General features: G+C 38.6%; 1 protein-coding gene across 4 annotated transcripts in view; it reads left to right on the top strand.

The window, feature by feature from the left end:
* Window positions 1-18,965, top strand: part of OSBPL5 (oxysterol binding protein like 5) — a 146,475-nt gene that overhangs the window by 102,345 nt on the left and 25,165 nt on the right. For all 4 annotated transcript variants that reach the window (XM_087920276.1, XM_026706539.2, XM_026706538.2 and 1 more), the window contains exons 5-7: window positions 342-443; window positions 1,562-1,765; window positions 14,330-14,414. In XM_087920276.1, coding sequence (XP_087776402.1) covers window positions 342-443; window positions 1,562-1,765; window positions 14,330-14,414 — 391 coding nt within the window. The remainder of the gene's footprint in view (window positions 1-341; window positions 444-1,561; window positions 1,766-14,329; window positions 14,415-18,965) is intronic.

Here is an 18,965-nt window from a genome sequence, read left to right as displayed (position 1 = left end):
CAATATTTACATAATTCAACCTCCAGATTTCTGGTAGATTCTTCAAATTTAAAACATTTATTTTCAAAATTATTTCTTAATAATGAAAATCTATCATATTCCTGAAGACACAGGGAAGCATATGTACTCCTGTTTACTTTTCCCCTAATTCTGTGAGGATTTGTTAGGCTGTATGAATGAGCAACAGGCAACAGTTGTTCTTGGTTAGAATAGCTATACAACTGTAAAGTTTTAAAGGGGGGACATAGCCTATCTTCTTTGTTTTGTCTCCCTTCTTGCGAGTAGTAGAAAAACTGAGAAAATGTGTTCCTAACTGATATTTTATCTCTATAATATAATAGGTCCAGAAAAAAAACTACAGGCAGGAGAAGAAAAAAGCCACCAAGCAGCTCTTTAGTGCTTTAAAAGATCCCCGTGTGGTCATTATGGCAGATTGGTTGAAGGTAATTTGATGCAAAATGCCATTTTAAGAATATGTAGCTAAGGAGTTTGAACAGTTTTTAGAATTATACATTATAATTCAGCCACTGCTTTCTACCCAAAATTTATTTACTGCTTCAAAACAGCCCTCTTGGGAAACAAGCAATATATTTGAAGTCGTAACCAAGATAGAGGTCATGTCCAAGGTTTTTTTTGTGGCAAAACGGGAGATGAAGCACAGTTTAAAAGAAGGAAGAATATTATCAGTGGGACTGATAGCATCCTTGAATTATTTAACAAAGATCACCCTTGCTTTTGTATGATTTACAGCTATTATTCCCATCTTTTCCTTTAAAAAAATACAATTTGTTTGGTTGTACCTAAATGCTATTCCAATCATTAGTAAATTCTGAGCGGCTTACACTTCTGCCATATACACACAACATAAATAACAAAAATAGCCAACAGTAATATCTACCTGAGACCCAGTTTGGAATAGTGTTAAGGCACCAATTTAGAAACTTGGAGACTGAATTTGAGTGTCATCCTAGGCACAAACCCAGGTGGGTGACCTTGGGCCAGTCCCTGTCTCTCAGCCCTAGGAAGCAAGCAGTGGCAAATCACTTCTGAAGAAGCTTGCCAAGAAAATGACATGGACTTGTCCAGGCAGTCCCCAAGAGCCAAGAATAACTCAAAGGCACAAATATAGAGATTCATTTAGGCCAGAAGTGAGAGACTGTACAAATTCAAGGGAGCACTTCTTGTTTAAACATGACTGTGATTTGGGGTTGAGGATAAACACTTGAATCTAAGAGCAAAGGGGAAAATTCTTCATTAACTTTTTAAGAGATAACCTCTCCAATTTCTTCTCAGAAAGTTTAACTGGAAGTTTGGTTTAAACCTCAAAATATTTAATGTAGTTGATCTAAATAAGACACTTAGAATAACTGAAAGCTGTATATTGGTTTAGACCAGGTCTGTCAAACTTGCAGCCCGTGGGCCAGATGTGTCGCGCACTGGCCACATCCATGCCTAGTTTGGCGAAGGGGAAAAAAGTTGTGATACGTCATTTGATGCCACCATGAAGACACAAGTTTGACACCCCTGGTTTAGAATATTTCTTCCTATTCTTGCTCTCCAGATACGTGGCACTCTGAAAAGCTGGACTAAATTGTGGTGCATACTAAAACCTGGAGTACTCCTAATCTATAAAACTCCAAAGACTGGACAGTGGGTGGGCACCATTTTGCTTCATTCCTGCGAGCTCATTGAGAGACCCTCCAAAAAAGATGGCTTCTGTTTCAAACTTTTCCATCCTTTGGACCAGTCCATTTGGGCTGTAAAGGTAAGAAGAATGCTAATCTGAACAGATTGTATCAGGCTTCTTTGCAGGAAACAAGAAGAGCTCCACCAACATGCACAAAAATTACTGAGGGCTATTGAGGTTTCAATCATCTTTGGGTGTAGCAACCAGCTTGTTTAATGAGCCAATCCTGCGAGGTGTAGTATATATGTGCCCCACTAATAATAAGGTAACATAAGCTTTATTGTCACTTTTTTTTTCTGTGAACACACTAGCACACATTAAAAAATGAAATTCTGATGTCAGCTCTCTAAAGAAAATAAGTTGAAATGTCAAAAGTTCACCCAAGTTAAAAGCACTATCCGGGATGGAATACTTTAACCAGGTTTCAGTGATGCAGTGATGACACAGCAATTTCTCTGAAACAGTTCGTTATTAGCTCTAGCTTCATGTAATCAATTTGTCATTTTGTTGTGAGTTTTCATCATCTATCGTGTATATTGTAATTCAACATCCTATATATTGCAAATTGCATTATTGAGAATTTGGCAGCTAACTAAATTTTTAAAGAAATAGCTTGAAGTTTTAAATTTTACATTCACAATTTGAACAAAATTGCCTCTGTAAATATATTTCTTGCCAGTCCTTATTTAGTTTAATCAAAGACTATTTTCTTTCAATTGTTTTTCAAAGGTGAGACTTTCAGTGACATTTACTAGGTAGAATATTATGTTCTTACACTTATTTTGTTGTGCCATGCCCAGCAGGTGTGCAAAGGTCGTTCATTGCATGGTTCTCCTTTCAGCAGTTTGCAACCTCCCAGATTTGACTTAAATCCAAGGAAATAAATCATGTGGTAACTTCTCACATTAGGTGTTTACAATTGTAAAAGTATAAACATCCAGCTCCAGGGTTATAGAACAATGTGTACCAGAAAACAATAATGCCAGCAGTAGTTTTCTCCGATAACAAAGAAAAAAAATATCAGTGGAGTATCGTAGAATTTCTCAGAAGAACACAGAAAAACTGAAACCTCTTTCACAGTGGAAAACTTTGGGAATCTTCCAAAGCAGTTTTCAACTCAGCATTACTTCTTTTAGAGGATTTCCACACGAGAATTCTAAGTCAGTTGGAAACAGTTCTGGACCTCTGGGATACCAGAGTAGTCAAATTATGTCTGCCTCAGTACATTTGAAAGCATAGTAAATGTGGGTGTTTTTTTCCTATTGTGATTCTGTGGAGTTTTTGTGTGATCCATTTGCCTATTTACCGGGTTCTTGCCTCATCAAACCTTCTGGCTGCTGGGACCAAGGATCTGATATTAAATTAATTGTAAGGAGTATAAAATAATAGATATCTCTTAGTGAGACATGTAGAAGATGAGGCATAAAAAGAACACCTTAAAGATATATAAATGTGTTGGATAGGGGTGAATATGACCTCTCTTAGTGTTGGAACCAAAAAGTAGAGAAATATAGAAGAAACTAGTGTATCAAGTAGTTTAACAGCTAGTGTATAAAATCTGATTAATTTAATAAGAAAGTTATGTACAGTCGAATACAAAATAGTAAAATGGTCCCTGCTCCACATAAAAAAAAATCTGTCTTGTCCATTCATATGATACTTTGGGGCTTAAAAAACTGAGCTGATTAAGATTTGATTGAGCTTCTGTTTCAGAGGAAATGATGAAGTGACTTCTGGATTTTCTTACTTCTGCCTCTAGAACAGGGGTATCAAACTCAATTTCACTGAGGGCTGCACCAGGGTTATGTGTGACCTCAGGGAAATGTGTGGCAGAGGCTGCAGAAGGCTGTTGCAGCTGAAAACGGAGCTGGGGTGGGGGGTATGTGTGGCCCCTCCAGGCTCCATTTTTGCTGGCAGAGGCACCATGGGCTGGTCTTTCACTGTTTCCAGGACAGCCCCATGGGCCAGATCTAAGCAGTTCATGGGCCGGATCTGGCCTGCAGGACTTGAGTTTGACGCCCCTGCTCTAGAATCAGAACACTTTGCACCTTCATTGCCCATCTCAATCTATGCTCATTCACAGTCACAGGAATTCTGTCACAAAAGAAGATACAGTGAGGAAATAAGGAAAACGGAGTCAGGGTTCTCCTGTTGATCAGCTTCCTTGTTCATTGAAATTACAGGAGATAGCCATGAGGGCACTTGTAGTGGCACAAAAGTTCAATAGAAGCTACAAGGAATTTGACAACTGGCTGTGGAAGAGTGCCTTGTGCATTGAAGTGGGGAGTTTCCCAAGTTCCTTGTATAAAGTTCCTTGTGTAAAGATAGGGAAGACAGGGCAGGTAGCATTGGGTGACTTCACACTAAATTATAATAGATTTTGGTTGATGTTCATATCCAGATATTGTGATTGGTAGATGCAGCTAATAAAGTATAATGTGTATTCCCAATCAGTTGCGGCTTATGGAACAAACCATGATTAAGCAAATTGTGATTAACATAGTATGTAGATATATAGGCCAACACAGTCTATACTGAAATGTAGAGAAAAACCATGGATATTTATCAGCAGAAAACAAACAACAATGGAAGTCCTGTAAGGAACTAAACATTTCACCACAATAGTACCATTTATATGAATGCAGTCAGGTTTTATAGGGTAAAATCCCATGCTAAGAAATTAGAAAGCTAAGCTTTCTGCAGGCTGTGGAAACATTCCCAGCCCCTAGTGATTCTCTGAAACAGTTTCTTCAGCAGAAATGCCACATTGGATTTCACCCCTGATCCATAACTTGAGCATTTTAGGTAGTCTCTTGTTTTTATCAGAACTTAACATGACATTTCTCTCTCCCCCCCCCCCCCCGATTCAGTCAGTCTTGTCTAATAGAAAGCCATCTCCGTTACAGTAATACCTTTGACATTATGCAGGCCTTTCTGCACAATAAAGAGATTATTGCCCAATGGCCTGTGCTACTTCTATTTATATATAGGCAAGAAATGAAATACCCTAGGATGCGAGTAAATATGATTTGTGTCCAGGTTGTGATTAATGAGAGTGGCCTTGCCAGCTCTGGGGAGGTGTGGAAATTAATACGTGCCTTACTCTTCTAGAGGAGTGTCCCTGAAGCACACACACTTGTATGGGGCACATTGATAAAATTAACAACTCAGCAGGCTGGCAGCAGACACCCTGTGAGGAGGATTTTCACTTTAGATTAATGTGGCGCTGCTCATTCAGGCTCCAGAAGCTTTTTGTGAACAGGAAATCTTTGCCTTCATAGCACTGTACAGTTTCTCACTGGAGATCTGTCAGAATGGATTAGTAGTCCTCCGGATGAAATCCTACTGACTGATCTGCCCCCTCCTGCCCCCCCCAAATAGTATCTTTTATATCAAAAATATTGTTAGGAAATGAACTTCATTGGTAAATTTTAACTCTTAGATTAAAATGAAAATCATACTGTTCCCGTTCCTGTAGGACAGTTCTGTCAAAGTCATGGCCCACGGGCCGAATGAGTCACACACTGGCCACGCCCATGCTCGGTTTGGCGAAGGGAGAAAAAGTCGTGACACGTGATGTGACAATGCCGTGACGACGCAAGTTTGACACCCCTGATGTAGGAGTATTAAATTCTAAAATGCCACTGTTCTCAAATGGTTGCTGGGTTTTTCTTCTGAACTACTAGGTACCATCTCAGGTAGGGAGAATGAGAACTGTGTATATTTGAACTGCTGTATAGATTGAGACTCCCTGAGTGTCATGTTAAGCTATTGGTTAGTATTTGGATGATCACTGACAACGATGGACCAATTCATTAACTTTATAAGGATCTTGGTAATGCCACTCCCTGCATTTGTGTACAAGTAATTTTCACTTAACGACTCTAACTGAAACTGGCAACTCTGTGACTAAGTGATGCAGTCATTAAGTGAAACATCATATAACTACTCCACTTAGTGATGGCATTTGCAATTGCTTTTGTTGATTGAATCCCATGTAGTCATCAGGTGAGGACCTACCTGGATCCAAGCCATTTTTGGAAAAAGTTATCGGTCTGCTTCACCTCAACTCTCCTTATCTACTTTCCTTTCCTCCATCACTGCCTTTTTGACTGCTGGTGTACTCGCTGATGCTAGCTGCCCCTGCAATCCAGCCCTGCCCACAGCTGCTGTGCCTGCCATACAATACACTAGTATTGTACTAGCCATGGCCTACTTTTACCCCAGGTTGTCTCTCAGGTACCAGCTGGGGCTTCTCTTGTATATCCCGCCCAGGACCTCCACTTTCATAAGAAGGACCTGACTGGTGTATATAAGAAGGTCCCAACTCTGCTGACATGAAAGAAGTCTGTGGCTGGTATAGTAGTGGCGTGAAATGTGACGGGCACTGCAGTGGTGGTAGATAGGGCCAGGGGCTGGTGGCCACTGGCAACAGTAGGAAGGCCAGTGGCCAAAAGTCAGTCATGTTACCCGATTATTATTGTTATTGTTTCTTTGGTTATTTTTTTTTGAAAGAAACAATCATATCACAACAGAGGATGTGGCTATCTGCAAGTAGGCCTCTAATTTTGTTCACATAACTGCAGTGGTGCTACAATGGCTTGAATTTTTAAGGAGTAATCTTAAGTCCTTTTTTGGGATACTGTTGAACGTTGACTCATCACTGAATGAAAGGATGTTAAGCAAGGAGTAATTTGAGGAGGAAGCTCTTAATATTACTCCAGTCTCCCTTCATTTTTGTTATCCTCAAAGCTTTTGCTAATTATATCATTTCACTGATTGTAGAAATCATTTTTAAACTCATTTGGTTCATTTTGGTAGCATATTTTGCTTGAATTGCTTTTTGTTTTCAAAAGTGTTTTATTTCTAAAGAAGTTGGAAGGCCCAACCTAGTCACAAACTCTTATATGTTATTCCTGTGTTGATCCCATTTGTTGAGGTATTCCCCATTAGGAGAATGAGTGCACTCAGGGAAACGTAGTGAGAGTGGTGTTGAATAACACACAACCATCATACAGATACACTGAATAGTAATATGTAGGTTTTACTTCCAGTAAATGGGTAAACAAAGTCCAACAAACAATCCATACACGGTTAAAGCAGTTAGTATCAGTCCAGGGATAATCCAAAAACTAAGTCAAGTACCATAAACAAAGTTCAGTAAATGGAGTTTGCTAACAGTTGCAAGACTCACAGCAATCCAAGCAGAACGACGATCAGGCAATACGGCAAAACAGGAAATGCAAGGAGAGACAAACAAGGTTTCTGGCTCCATCTTATGGCCGTTGGAGGAACCTCAGCCAATCACACTTACAGCATTCTCTTAAAGATACAGTATTAAATTACTATCCTGGTTTATATATTTCCAACCCAACTGTTAGGTGACTATCATCAACACCATTCACATAGAGAGCAAGGGCTGCTTGGAAGGGCACTCTTATTTTTTCACATCAGAGGGGATGTGTAAGAGAGGGAAACTGAATGTAGACTTTACCTGCTTTCCATGGGAATCCAGAAACTAAGCAACACCATTAGAGAACTATTCTTCTACTTTAAGGTTTCCAGTGGGAAAGACTTCGCCCAAGGTATTTCTCAAGCTCAGCAACTAACTCGTAAGATGCATGTACTTCAGTTCCCAAGTTTCCCCAGCCATGCATGTATTCTGGGAGTTGAAGTCTGCACGTTTGGTCTAAAACGATTGTTTTGCAGCAGTTGGTAGAGCTGGGCTTGGAGAAAGGTACACAAAGAGCTGAAGCAGGTTCAGAAGATTCAGCTCCTTCCATGGGTCCCTTTGGATTAGGGATGGTTCTGCTCTTCTGTATCTGAATGACATGCAGTCAAATGTAGTTTTTCCCATCCAGCTTTAATCCTTCCGATTCAAAGCATAGGCTTTGCTCTATAGTTTATAAATTATCTACATGAACAGGGATTTTGTATTCCCTTTCCTGCAGATCCAAACAACTATTACTGTATTTACATTTTTACTTCTGTTTTCCTTTAAGGAAATTTTATATTGTTATATGAATTGATTGATGGAATGATTTATATGCTATATATAGACACCTTTGCAAAACAATTCAGGGCAGCATACAATTAAAAATAATCCCACCACTCCCCAAAACCAAACTATCATGACATAGAGTAACATACTTTAACCTGTCATGTGATTTTGTAAGAGAGGCTAAATTGGAGAGATAGTGACTGAACTTGCAAATTGCACTATCAATATTGAGTAAACCACAGTTTTTAGACTTCCACATGCTAAACTATGAATTGTAGTTTGCAAACCACATTGGCAAAGTTTACTTAAGCAAAGCATTGTATACATACAGTTTGAGTTACATAAACCTGTGTGGCAATGGGATAGTTTGAGCCAGGCCTTATTAGTCCAAATCCCAATCAAATGAAGAGCTTGATTTTGCAGTTTGCGGATGGAATGGAGAGGTACCAACTATGGTAATATAGAACAGGGGGCTCCAACCTTAGCAACTTTAAGACTTGTGGACTTCAAATTCCAGAGCTTTGCTGGCTGAGGAACTCTGGGAGTTGAAGTCCACAAGTCTTAAAGTTGCTAAGGTTGGAGACCCCTGTTATAGAAGACTTGGTGGAGAAATGATCCAAATCGCTGAAGCTGTATATTTTCTGACCTATTTTTTAATGACTTAATGATATTTCTGGGAGAGAGTGAGTGCAGTGTATTTGTCCTCCCCAGCCAAGGCCGGGCAGGTCTGTGTGTGCATGCTGTCTTTTACTGTATGATTTTGTGAAAGAAACTAAAGCTATCTCTATGGTAACATAAGAGATAATTTGAGCAAGAGTTGCAAAGTTCATCCCTCAACTGTATAGTGGCTTGTAATGCTACTGCTGACATTAATAAGATATGACAGCTTGCCTTGTGATTTTCCTCTTTCCCTAGTTATAATGTAGGAGCTGAGTGTAAGAAACATTCAGTGATTTCTTGATACGGTTTTTTTAAAGGAATGTGGCAGGGGAAGAATGATGCTGACATTTTAAAAATGAGATAAATAAGGGCTTGAAGTCACTTCTGTGTAGGCAATAGTTAGAATGAATTTATCTGCTAAATGCATGAACAATCAAGTACAATGAGCTATTGTAGATGTCTAACTTATTCAGCTCCTTGAAGAACCTAGGTATAAGTACTATTGAATTCAGTGGAATTTGCTTGGAATTAAAAATGAGTAATCTGAAGTGTTCCTGTTATTATAGAAAACAATTCTCTCATTCCTTATCTTTGATAGTGGCTGGTGATGATTGATGTCATTTGGAGAATAACATGCCAGGGAAACACTAGATTACCTGCCCTATTATATCCCAGTTCCACCATGAAATTGCTAGCAGCATTCCAGCTGTAGTAATTGAGTAAGGATTTGGCTAATGTACTGTATGTGAGTTCTTTTTTAATATTGTAAAGGCAGGAATGTCTAGTCCAATGCAGGTAGCCAAGACCAAAGAAGGTGAGGCAAGAATAGATTCTTGTAAGGAAGTTTTAATGCTAATTTGGGGTAAATACAGAATTTTAGAAATTGTAAGAAGAATTTCCCACCTCGCTTTATAGAGAGTTAATTAAGCAGAAGCTCAGTGAGTGATCTGAACACTTTTCTCCAGATTTCTTGGCACCTAGAGTAAGTTGACAGCCAAGGGCTGACTCACCCTCTCTCTTGATTGTTGAGTGCCTACTCTTTATTCCATTCCTTTCCCAGCTTCTCCACAGTCTCTCACCAGGAGAAATGCCAAGTACTGTATAATGATTTATGAAATTAAGAAAATTTGCCTTGAAGGATGGTTAAAGGGATGTCATCTGGTCCTGTTGCCTTACCGTTTTTCATGGCCTTGATGGCGTCGGTGACCTCGCTGGCATAAATGCCTGAGACTGGGCCTTCAACTGGGTCACCTCGCGGGGTTCGTGGATGTGGGAACTCCTCGGTGGAGATCTTCTCGAAGTATTGCCGCCACCTCTCGGCAGCGTCTCTGGGGTTCACGATTAAATTTCCCCTTTCGTCGTTGATCCCATGAAACTGGTCAATGTCCAGGGTCTTCCTGTGTCTGCTTTTGGCTAGGCGGTAGATCTCATTCTCGCCTTCTCGCGTGTTCAGCTTCTCATAGATGTCATTGTAGTGGGAGCTTCTGGCTGTCGCTACTGCTTTCTTGGCTGCCTTTTTGGCCGCCTTGTATTCGCAGAGCTTCTCGCTGGTCTTGTCCTGAAGAAAGGCCTTGTAGAGCCCAGACTCCAGATAATGGAGATGCGAATGCTCCGATGGTCAGTGTAGGCCTCACCCCTACCGACGCGTCAGGAACGAAGAAGTGCGTGAGCGGTTCAACGTCGTGCCCATCCCCACGGTCATGAGGCAGTCCCGGCTACGATGGTTCGGCCACGTGAGCCGCGCCAAGGAAGAATCTATCATCAAATCTGCAATGAAGGTGACTGTCGGAGGAGCGAGACCGCGTGGTAGACCTAAGCAACGCTGGATGGACACGATCAAGGCCGATCTAGAGATCGCGAAGGCAGACCCGACATACGTGGTAGACAGAGAGGTGTGGAAGCAGTACTTAAGGACATTAGCGGACCTCGCCCGAGCGCGAGACAAACGCTGAAGAAAAAGAAGAAGAAGAAGAAGATGGTTAAAGGGAAAGTAGTAGAATGGAATATTGGCTTCCCTGAGTTAAAATTGCTCGCTTGCTATAGATAGGCAAATAACAAAATTACATTTCTGTTATATGCCATAAATACATGATGTTGCTTTCCACAAAAATGAACGAGAGTGTACAGCATTGTTTCCTGAACTTGGAAGTTAGAGAGAGAAATTCCAAATAAATCTAGTGCTAACAGTAAAAAGACAATGAGTTGACGATTTTAAACTCAGATTCAAGATTATGCATAACAGCAAGGAGGAGTCTTTTTAGATAGGGTCTATAGATTATCACCCGGCATTAAACCAGGGATGGTGCACATGATGAATGACAGTTCTTACTGTCTTCTACCATTGGTCATATTGGCTGCCTGTCATGAGTTCAGCCACCTTTGGAAGGGTGCATATATTAAAGAAAATATTAAGAGCTATTGCTCTTAATATAAACTTTGGGATTAAAGCATAGATTTGCTGCGTTCATATATCACAGTAAACCTCAGTGTATTCAAAGAACTGGTTTGGTGTGGTGTTGGATTAAAAGTGCAACTGGCTGACTTTGAGTGGCACTTTATCAGCCAACCTACTTCACATTGTTTCAGGGAAAATAGAAGGAGGGAACATATTATGCTGCCTTGAATCATAGGAAATAGAAGTGAGATATAAATCTATCTGGTTTAAATTTATTGCAGTTGTCTCTAAAATACCGTTGTATAAGACAGGAACTTTTACATAGTGTTGAAATGAAGCCTGATGCTTATCTGGCTTTTTTTCTTCCTAGGCACTAGATGAACCAAAATTTTTCAAACCATGTTAATGGGATTATGTGGGAATCCAAATGTTGCCATAATGAAACATTGTATGTTTACTGCTTGGTAGGCTTTCCTCTTTGGAGTGAATGATAAGCATGTTTTTCTAGTATATGGTTTTGTATTATATTGGGACTCTCATCAACAAGTGGAAAAAAGAAGGGAATAAACAAACTTCTAGGGAAGATAAAAGATGGATCTGTAAAGGTATCCCTAGGTAAATTGGAAAAAAATAGTCACCTTCAAAATAAAAGCAATGCAGTTGTATTGCAAGTATGGCATACACTTGCTCACTTTGATTAATAATTTCCAGTTGACCTCAGGCTGCCTGGACAGAGACACCCAAAGGGCTGGATGTGGCCGAGGTGTGTGTGTTCTGACTTAGGCTTCCTTAGAAAACGTAGAACACAATCTTAATCCTGGCAAAACCTCTTTTATTTCCACAGCTGTGAATTACATTCATTCACAAGGCTTCACATACAGTCTTTCAGGGGAATGTTGATAAACACCCACCTTACCACACTTGGAATGCGGCCAGAGAACTATCTGCCAGATGCAGGGAAAAGCCAAACTTGACACAGAGTCAAACAGAATTTTTCAAAGCTTGTGTTCTGAGCAAACGAACTAATTGCTTCCTGCCTGTTTGCTCCTCTTTTATGTCCTATGGGAGGGAGCAATCCCTGATTCCTGAGTCGACCCTGCTTTCTCAATTGTTCTTGTCTTCTGCTAGAGCTGCGCATGCTCAGGCTGGGAACTGGCTCCATAAGCTCCCCCGCATCACTGCTGCCTGAGTCTGAAGGCAGCTGCTGACTGCCAGCCTGCCCTGGCCCCATCTCTGCCCTTGATGCAGCGCCCTCCTTCAGATCTTCCTTAGCCTCGAGATCCAGCCCAGGTTCCTCCCCAATCTCCTCGCTACTGTCTGATTCTGCTGCCAGCTCCGTCAGCTGCCGGCAGGCCACAACAGTGTGTGTGTAAAATGCCCAGGTGATCTAGATCAGGGTAACTGATCTGTGGAGGTGTATCTTTCTCCTATACCCCAGTGAACAATGGTTGACTAGGCTGATCTGCCCCTCTTAGATTTTGGGGGGCTTAGAATAATGCTACCATACACACTCGTATATATAACACAGTCCTATATTGCATTTACCACAAGAAACATAAAGATCATTTGGATGTGCTTGGAACAACTTGAAGCATATTTTGATGGACAGTTAGGCTGAAAAGGAAATTATTCATTAAAATCTCTATTATATTGAAACAGAACAAAAGAAGGTGGAATTTAAAACTGGCATATACAGATAGTCCTTGACTTACAACAGTTCATTTAGTGACCATTCAAAATTACAATGGCACTGAAAAAGGTTTTTCACACTTATCACCATTTTAGCATGCCCATGGTCATGTGATATACATTCAAATGTTTGACAACTGACTCACATTTATGACAGTTGGAATATCCCAGGATCATGTGGCCTTTTGCGACCTTCTGACAAGCAAAGTCAATGGGGAAGCCAGATTCACTTAACAACCATGTTACTAATTTAACAAATGCAATGATTCACTTAACAACTGTGGCAAGAACAATCATTAAATGGGGCAAACTCGCTTAACAAATGTTTCACTTAGCAACATAAATTTGGTCGTTACTCGGGGACTACCTGTAGTTTCAAAATGGGAAACTACATTGCAGCTCCAGCATTAGCATGGGTTTAAGATCTCCTCCAACGTAACTATATTCTCTCATGTTATAAAATAGAATAGAATAGAAAAGAAAAGAATTCAATACTTTATTGGCCAAGTGTGATTGGACACACAAGGAATTTGTCTTGGTGTAAATATTCTCAGTATACATAAAAGAAAAGATACATTATGTTATGTATCCTGTAAGGCTGATTTCAATTTATCCATGAGGTGCCAGAAGAATGAGGAAAGCCTGGATCCTAAAGGGTTACCATGATAACTACTCAGTGCCCTTTTACATTATGAATAAACTAGAAATAACCAGTACAGCAGTTTTTATGAGTTTAAGTTATGATCAAATAAAAACCTTAAGAGCCCTTCAAACTACTGCAGAGTTAATGGTTATACAGTCCTTTCTAGTCTTCAGAATCAAACCTCTTAATGTTGAGTATTCTTCAGAAACTGATTCCAGTTATCAAGAGGAAATACTGCAAAAATAATTGGATACATTTCTTTGTTGCATAATTTTTCTGACCTCATCATATGGCTTCCATTATCTTCAACTGAATACTTTCAGCGTTCGTTGAGTAAATATTCCTAATTTTTTTTAGGTGAGAAATGGGTCTAGTGACATGAGAGGTGTAGAATTGTTTTCTGCTCTTGGGCAATTGATTGCCCGCATGCTGGTCTATCTTGAAAAATCATAGGTATAAAAAGATAGAAAACACTAATCATGAGTGGTGTATACACAAAGATGCTGAGAACACAGCCTCCCACCTGCCTCTTTCTTGCATGTTTATTCATGTAATGTACACTTGTTTTTATGGTCGTTGGCCAGGGGTTGGATACCCCTAGTCTAGGGCATTCTCCAATGTTTCAATCACAAGTCAGGTTTTAAGCCTGACTTCTGTTCATGATCACATGAAATTCATGTTCATGCAAGATATGTGACTTGCACTGAAGAGGCTTTATGAATATCTGCTGCTATAGGTTTATGTGTTTTGCAAAAGGGAATGGGTTTTACACTTAAAACTATTTTTAATCTTTGTATAGAGACATGAGCAGTTGATTCCATATTCTATTATATAGAAATAGTTAAATTTTGGCATATTGCCATGATATGAATATGTGCAAAGCAAGGATCTAATCCTCCTACCAAACACACTTTGCTGATAATTTTAACCTTAGTTAATTCAATTTTGTGATTGTTCTGATCATTTCCCATTAAGGTGTTAGTCACTGCTCCATTTTAAATATAATAGGCATGTCTGATGATGTACTAATTATTGATTTTAAAAAATAGCAACCATGTTTCTCAGATGTCGGAATTTGTCTGCTTCAGTTATTTTAAACTTCTTGTTCCAGTTAACAGACAAAGGATGATCGTATAATTTTCACTTATTTGAAACTGAAAAAGAATAACATTGAAAATGCCAAGTAAAGAAGATAACATTGACATACACATTCATGGTAAAGAAAGTTTCTTTTCATTTCACAAATTGTTCCAGGGTCCAAAGGGAGAGAATGTAGGGTCAATCACTCAACCTCTTCCAAGCAGCTACTTGATCTTCAGGGCAGCTTCTGAATCAGACGGTGAGTTTTGTTCTTTCTTTGTTGCCTGATGTAATTTATCACCATCCCACAACCCAGGAAAGTTTTTGCAATTACATTGAAATCTCCAATATATTCAAGCAGTTGTAATTTTGAAAGATGAATAAATTACAACCTTGTTACAAGTAGGTTACACTGGGATGCAAAGGACTTGTTTTCATCTTCTAGGTTGCAACAGACACAAGCTTTGTGTTTTGTATTGAAAAATGGGTGAATGCAGCTGGAATGCATTTTCACTGTAAAGTACATCTAAAATAGGGAAAAGAATTAGCCACATTCTGTTACCACTTCCCACCCTTCATTCCACTTCACTGCCTGCTCATAGTAGAGAACAGAAAATGCTAGTGTTTGCTGTTGCCATAAATATCAGATTTTATGATTCCTTATTACAAAGGGAAAATTTACTAACCCACAACATATTACCTTTGCGCATGTCATGCAAACCATGATTCCTTTCTTTGCCTGTATAAGTTGTTGCAAAGGCAACAATGAGTGAGAGCTTGGATCTACTCAAGGGGTTTTCCCAGTGTTGTGATATTTATTTTGATTTTTGATACATTTTTAGCTAAGTGTTGAAGTGATACATTCCCTACAATATATATTTTTCCTCTTTGCCTCTTTTTACCACTGTTATTCAGAGAGACCATGGTTTCATTGTACGGCTAAACAACAGGTGTTTCAAAATGCAAAGGAATGGAAGTTCAAGTATATGAAAGCATGCACTAATTGTTTTGGTTTTAAACTTGATTACTGTGTACAACCACAAACATTTAAAAAGGCTGAATTTGGAGCAAACAGCCACAGGCAGGGCTATAAGATGGTCACAAACAGCTTCTATGTCTTGTACAATTAACAAATTTTATTCTAGTGTTTGATTTCTGTTCATGCATTAAATACAGTGGTTTCCTTAATTTACTCTAGTTTGAATGCCATTGAGCACAAACTGTGTTTTAAAAATTGTCCTTGCTATGATTCACATGAAAGGAGATTCGATTGTAGAACGTGCTTTGGTCTACAACCTTTTTTGTTACATTTTTTAAAAATAGTTTATATTAAGAGTTCAAACAAAATATATTACAGTACTATATTCTGTTTGAATTGTTTAACATATGAAATATCTATAAGTAAACTTAATTGTTCTTGCTGAAATATAATTTCATATTCAGTTATGGGTCTGAGAAGTACATTTACAAGTGTATTTTTCTGTAAACTAAAAATCATAAATTTGGAATGGTAACATATTTGCAAAGAGACTGTTATAATTAAAAGGCATATGTTAAATTTTTCATCAATGCTTTGAATCAAGCAGTGTTTTCTCCAATAGGAGTTGGAGCCCAATCATAGATGTAGACAGAATCAGGCAGGATCGTCTGTTCCTTCTCTTTTTGATAGTTTATTTTTTCCCCTTGATATACTGTAATTCTCTTTCTTCAACCAGACAGTCTTCTTTTATAGCGTGTGAATCAAGATCAGGTGATTTACTGTGAATTAAAGGATTCCACCCTTAGTCACTATTTTAAGTCAATTTGCAAATTCTTCTGAATTGGGACACTGAGCTCCCATCCTTTAGAAACCCTGAACTCCTAGAGGATTTTCTGAGACCTTGATTGATTAATTAGAGATGAAAATTGCCTTTGCAGTGTAGCAAAAATGAATACAAAATGTTTGGGGATAAACAGGGTTTTCAGACTTCTTGTTTTTTTTAGTTACTACCCTAAATTTTGTGAGGAAAGCTTTACTGAATACTTTTCTACTGGTGCTCTGAATTCTGTTTTCTTTCTCTTCCCAAGACAGCTACAAGGCATAATTAATTTCGGAAAGTAGTAGTGCACAAAATGACAGGGTATTTCAAATATTGCTCCCAAGTCTGCCCATGGAAAAGAAATGAAAACCAATCAGTCCCTCAGGCTTTTGGCAGCAATTGAGTAGCTCCGGTGGCTGCCTAACAATCTAAATCTTAAAAGCTATTACCTCCTTCAGGATCACTTTAACAGGCCTTCTGTTTTATCTTGAATTACAAATCAAGGTACTTTATATTTCTTGGTAATTCTGCCAAAGGAGACTAGATGCAGGTTGTTGTTTTTCTAAGGACTTTTATACTAATGCCACCTTGGGGGAAAAAACTGAAATAATTAGTCATATAATTCTTTTTTTGACGAAGGTAGATTGTGTTGACCTGTCTTATTGCCAGTAGCCTAAAGGCTTCATCTTCATTGTTAGGAGTTGGATGTAATAAACAGTATGAAATTAAGAAGCAGCTGTTTTTTATTTATCTCCCAGTTGGACTGCCATGTCCTTGAAACTACCCCTCCCTAACAGAAACTGAATTTTTCTATGAAGAGGCAAATTGAGTGATATACAGTTATTTTCACATTTCTGTTTTGTCTTTCCTTCAGCCTAACAATTCACTTTTTGAAAACCACAGAGTTGCCAAAGGTTTGCTCCCTTGCTCTAAGCCACCAACTCTCTTTATCCCATAAGCATTTCATGTCATGTCTCATATGGCTTATCATTACATTTCTCGATAGATGAGGCATCGTGGAACTGCAGTCCAACAATATATAAATGACATTGTCTATTCAGATGCGAGATATGTTAAATGGGTAAAAGAGAATAGGTTAAGACCAATTTGTAGCATAATCCCATTCGTTTTATTCCAAATCGATTTTCGGTAGAAATTGCTCTCAAGAATGTAGTCCTGGACATATGCTTGCAGCCTCCATTTGCTTTTATGATTCAGCAAATCAGTTGCCTTGGGTCCCTTAAATCACAGTGAAAACTGTATTGGAGAAAGAATTGTGAGATTGCTGAATTATAATTCTTGGCTGCAACTACTGTGGCCTGTCATGACCAAGTCTTCACTAGAGTAAGGCTGCTGTATCCTAGAAGATGACAGCAACAATCCATTTCCAAGACATGTTGCCAATAAAACTACACAGACATGTCCATGATGTCACCAGGACATATACTGAATATTAAGTAGGCTTTAGTTATACAATTATTTTTATGTTGGGTGTGCAAGAAAGACCCAGTAGATCATCATCAGATCATCATCATCTGTCTCTGGAGGATTCTTCTTAATAGCAAATACAAGAAAATGGTATTTTGATAAATGGATATTTATTATAATATTTATTATCCATTTATCAAACAGCCAGATAAATGTGATAAGGCAGAAATAGATCTCAATAAAACAGAGTATACGGTATTTCTAAAGGATCCAGAAATTCTGTTTGATGTTCAGAGAAATATTAGAGGTGTTAGTACACACTTTTTGCTTTTCAATGAATAGAAATTGCTTGGTTTTGCAGGAACCATAACAAATATTCTCTTTTTTCAGCTGTAGTCTACAATTAAAACATGTTCTGTAAGCTTGTGTCTTCTTTATTTTTAAATGACTGGACCGTAGATTCACTTGTGTATTAACAGTGTAATTGTTTAATATGACATGTTACATTTCACCAGATTAACAGAAGCCAGCTTTGCATATTGATTTTCATCCACTGGTACCGTTTGTGAAGTATGTGAGGCAAAAAGGCATTATGTTTTTAAGTCTCAAGTACAGATACTTAGACTTAAAAACACAGTACAACTCTCTCTCACAGATACTTAGAAAAAACATGGATACCACAGTTACTATTATAAATAAAATAATTTTGCCTAACATTCTCAAAGGCCAACTATTAAATTAGCCAATTTAAGTATTAATGTCTTTATCTACAATGTTTCAAAATACACACAGATTTGAAGACATATAACAAGGAGGATACATTTCTTCAATAAGAATAATGAAAATGGTATCCTGTGAAAACATGAACTTGCCTTATTCACCTTATTCAATTGCAGGAAATCTCATTTATAAAATTAAAATATTGATACTTTTAATAATAGATCCAAATACTGAGCAGTGATTTTCCTACCAAGGAGTCTCAAATTATATTTAAAAGCTAGCAAAGTTTAGTGAACAATGGACGATTGTCAGTGTAAGTGTATGCCAGAATAATGATCATGAACAGGTTGAAAGGTGCTGTTGGTTTTGGACAATTGGAATTATAATCAAATCAGATCAAATCAATAAATAATCTTACAGTACTAGAGCTATTGTTATATTAGAGATACAGCTCCATCTATAGGAGATAAGATGGTACTACTGCACATAAGCGACCTTTTCTCAACTCAACCCTGCTTTGAACCAGAGCTGGGGACATCAAGATATGGAGACAGAAAGAACACTCCTGCTGGGAGAGTTTGAGCAATCCTTTTCCCAATTTGCTACAGAGACCAGGGAGGCCTTCAAATAAGGAGCTGTCTGTGGCAAGACTGGACAGATAGCAGCCGAAGGACAAGATGGGAAGCCTTATATTGTCTTGAAAGACTTGAACTTAAATGTTCCTTCCTTCTATCCTCCATGCTGCTTAATCCTCATGAGGATAAGACTGGTCACTCACTGATTGTCACAGCCTCTGCTTTTTGTGGGTTTCCCCTCTTGTTTTGGCCTAATTTATGTCACTGAGCCAGGTAATTGGCAATCTG

This window comes from Pseudonaja textilis, chromosome 1, assembly GCF_049901715.1.
Source record: "Pseudonaja textilis isolate UNSWEBS1 chromosome 1, rPseTex1.2, whole genome shotgun sequence".
NCBI lineage: Eukaryota > Metazoa > Chordata > Lepidosauria > Squamata > Elapidae > Pseudonaja > Pseudonaja textilis.
This window is presented reverse-complemented; position numbering and strand designations above follow the sequence as displayed.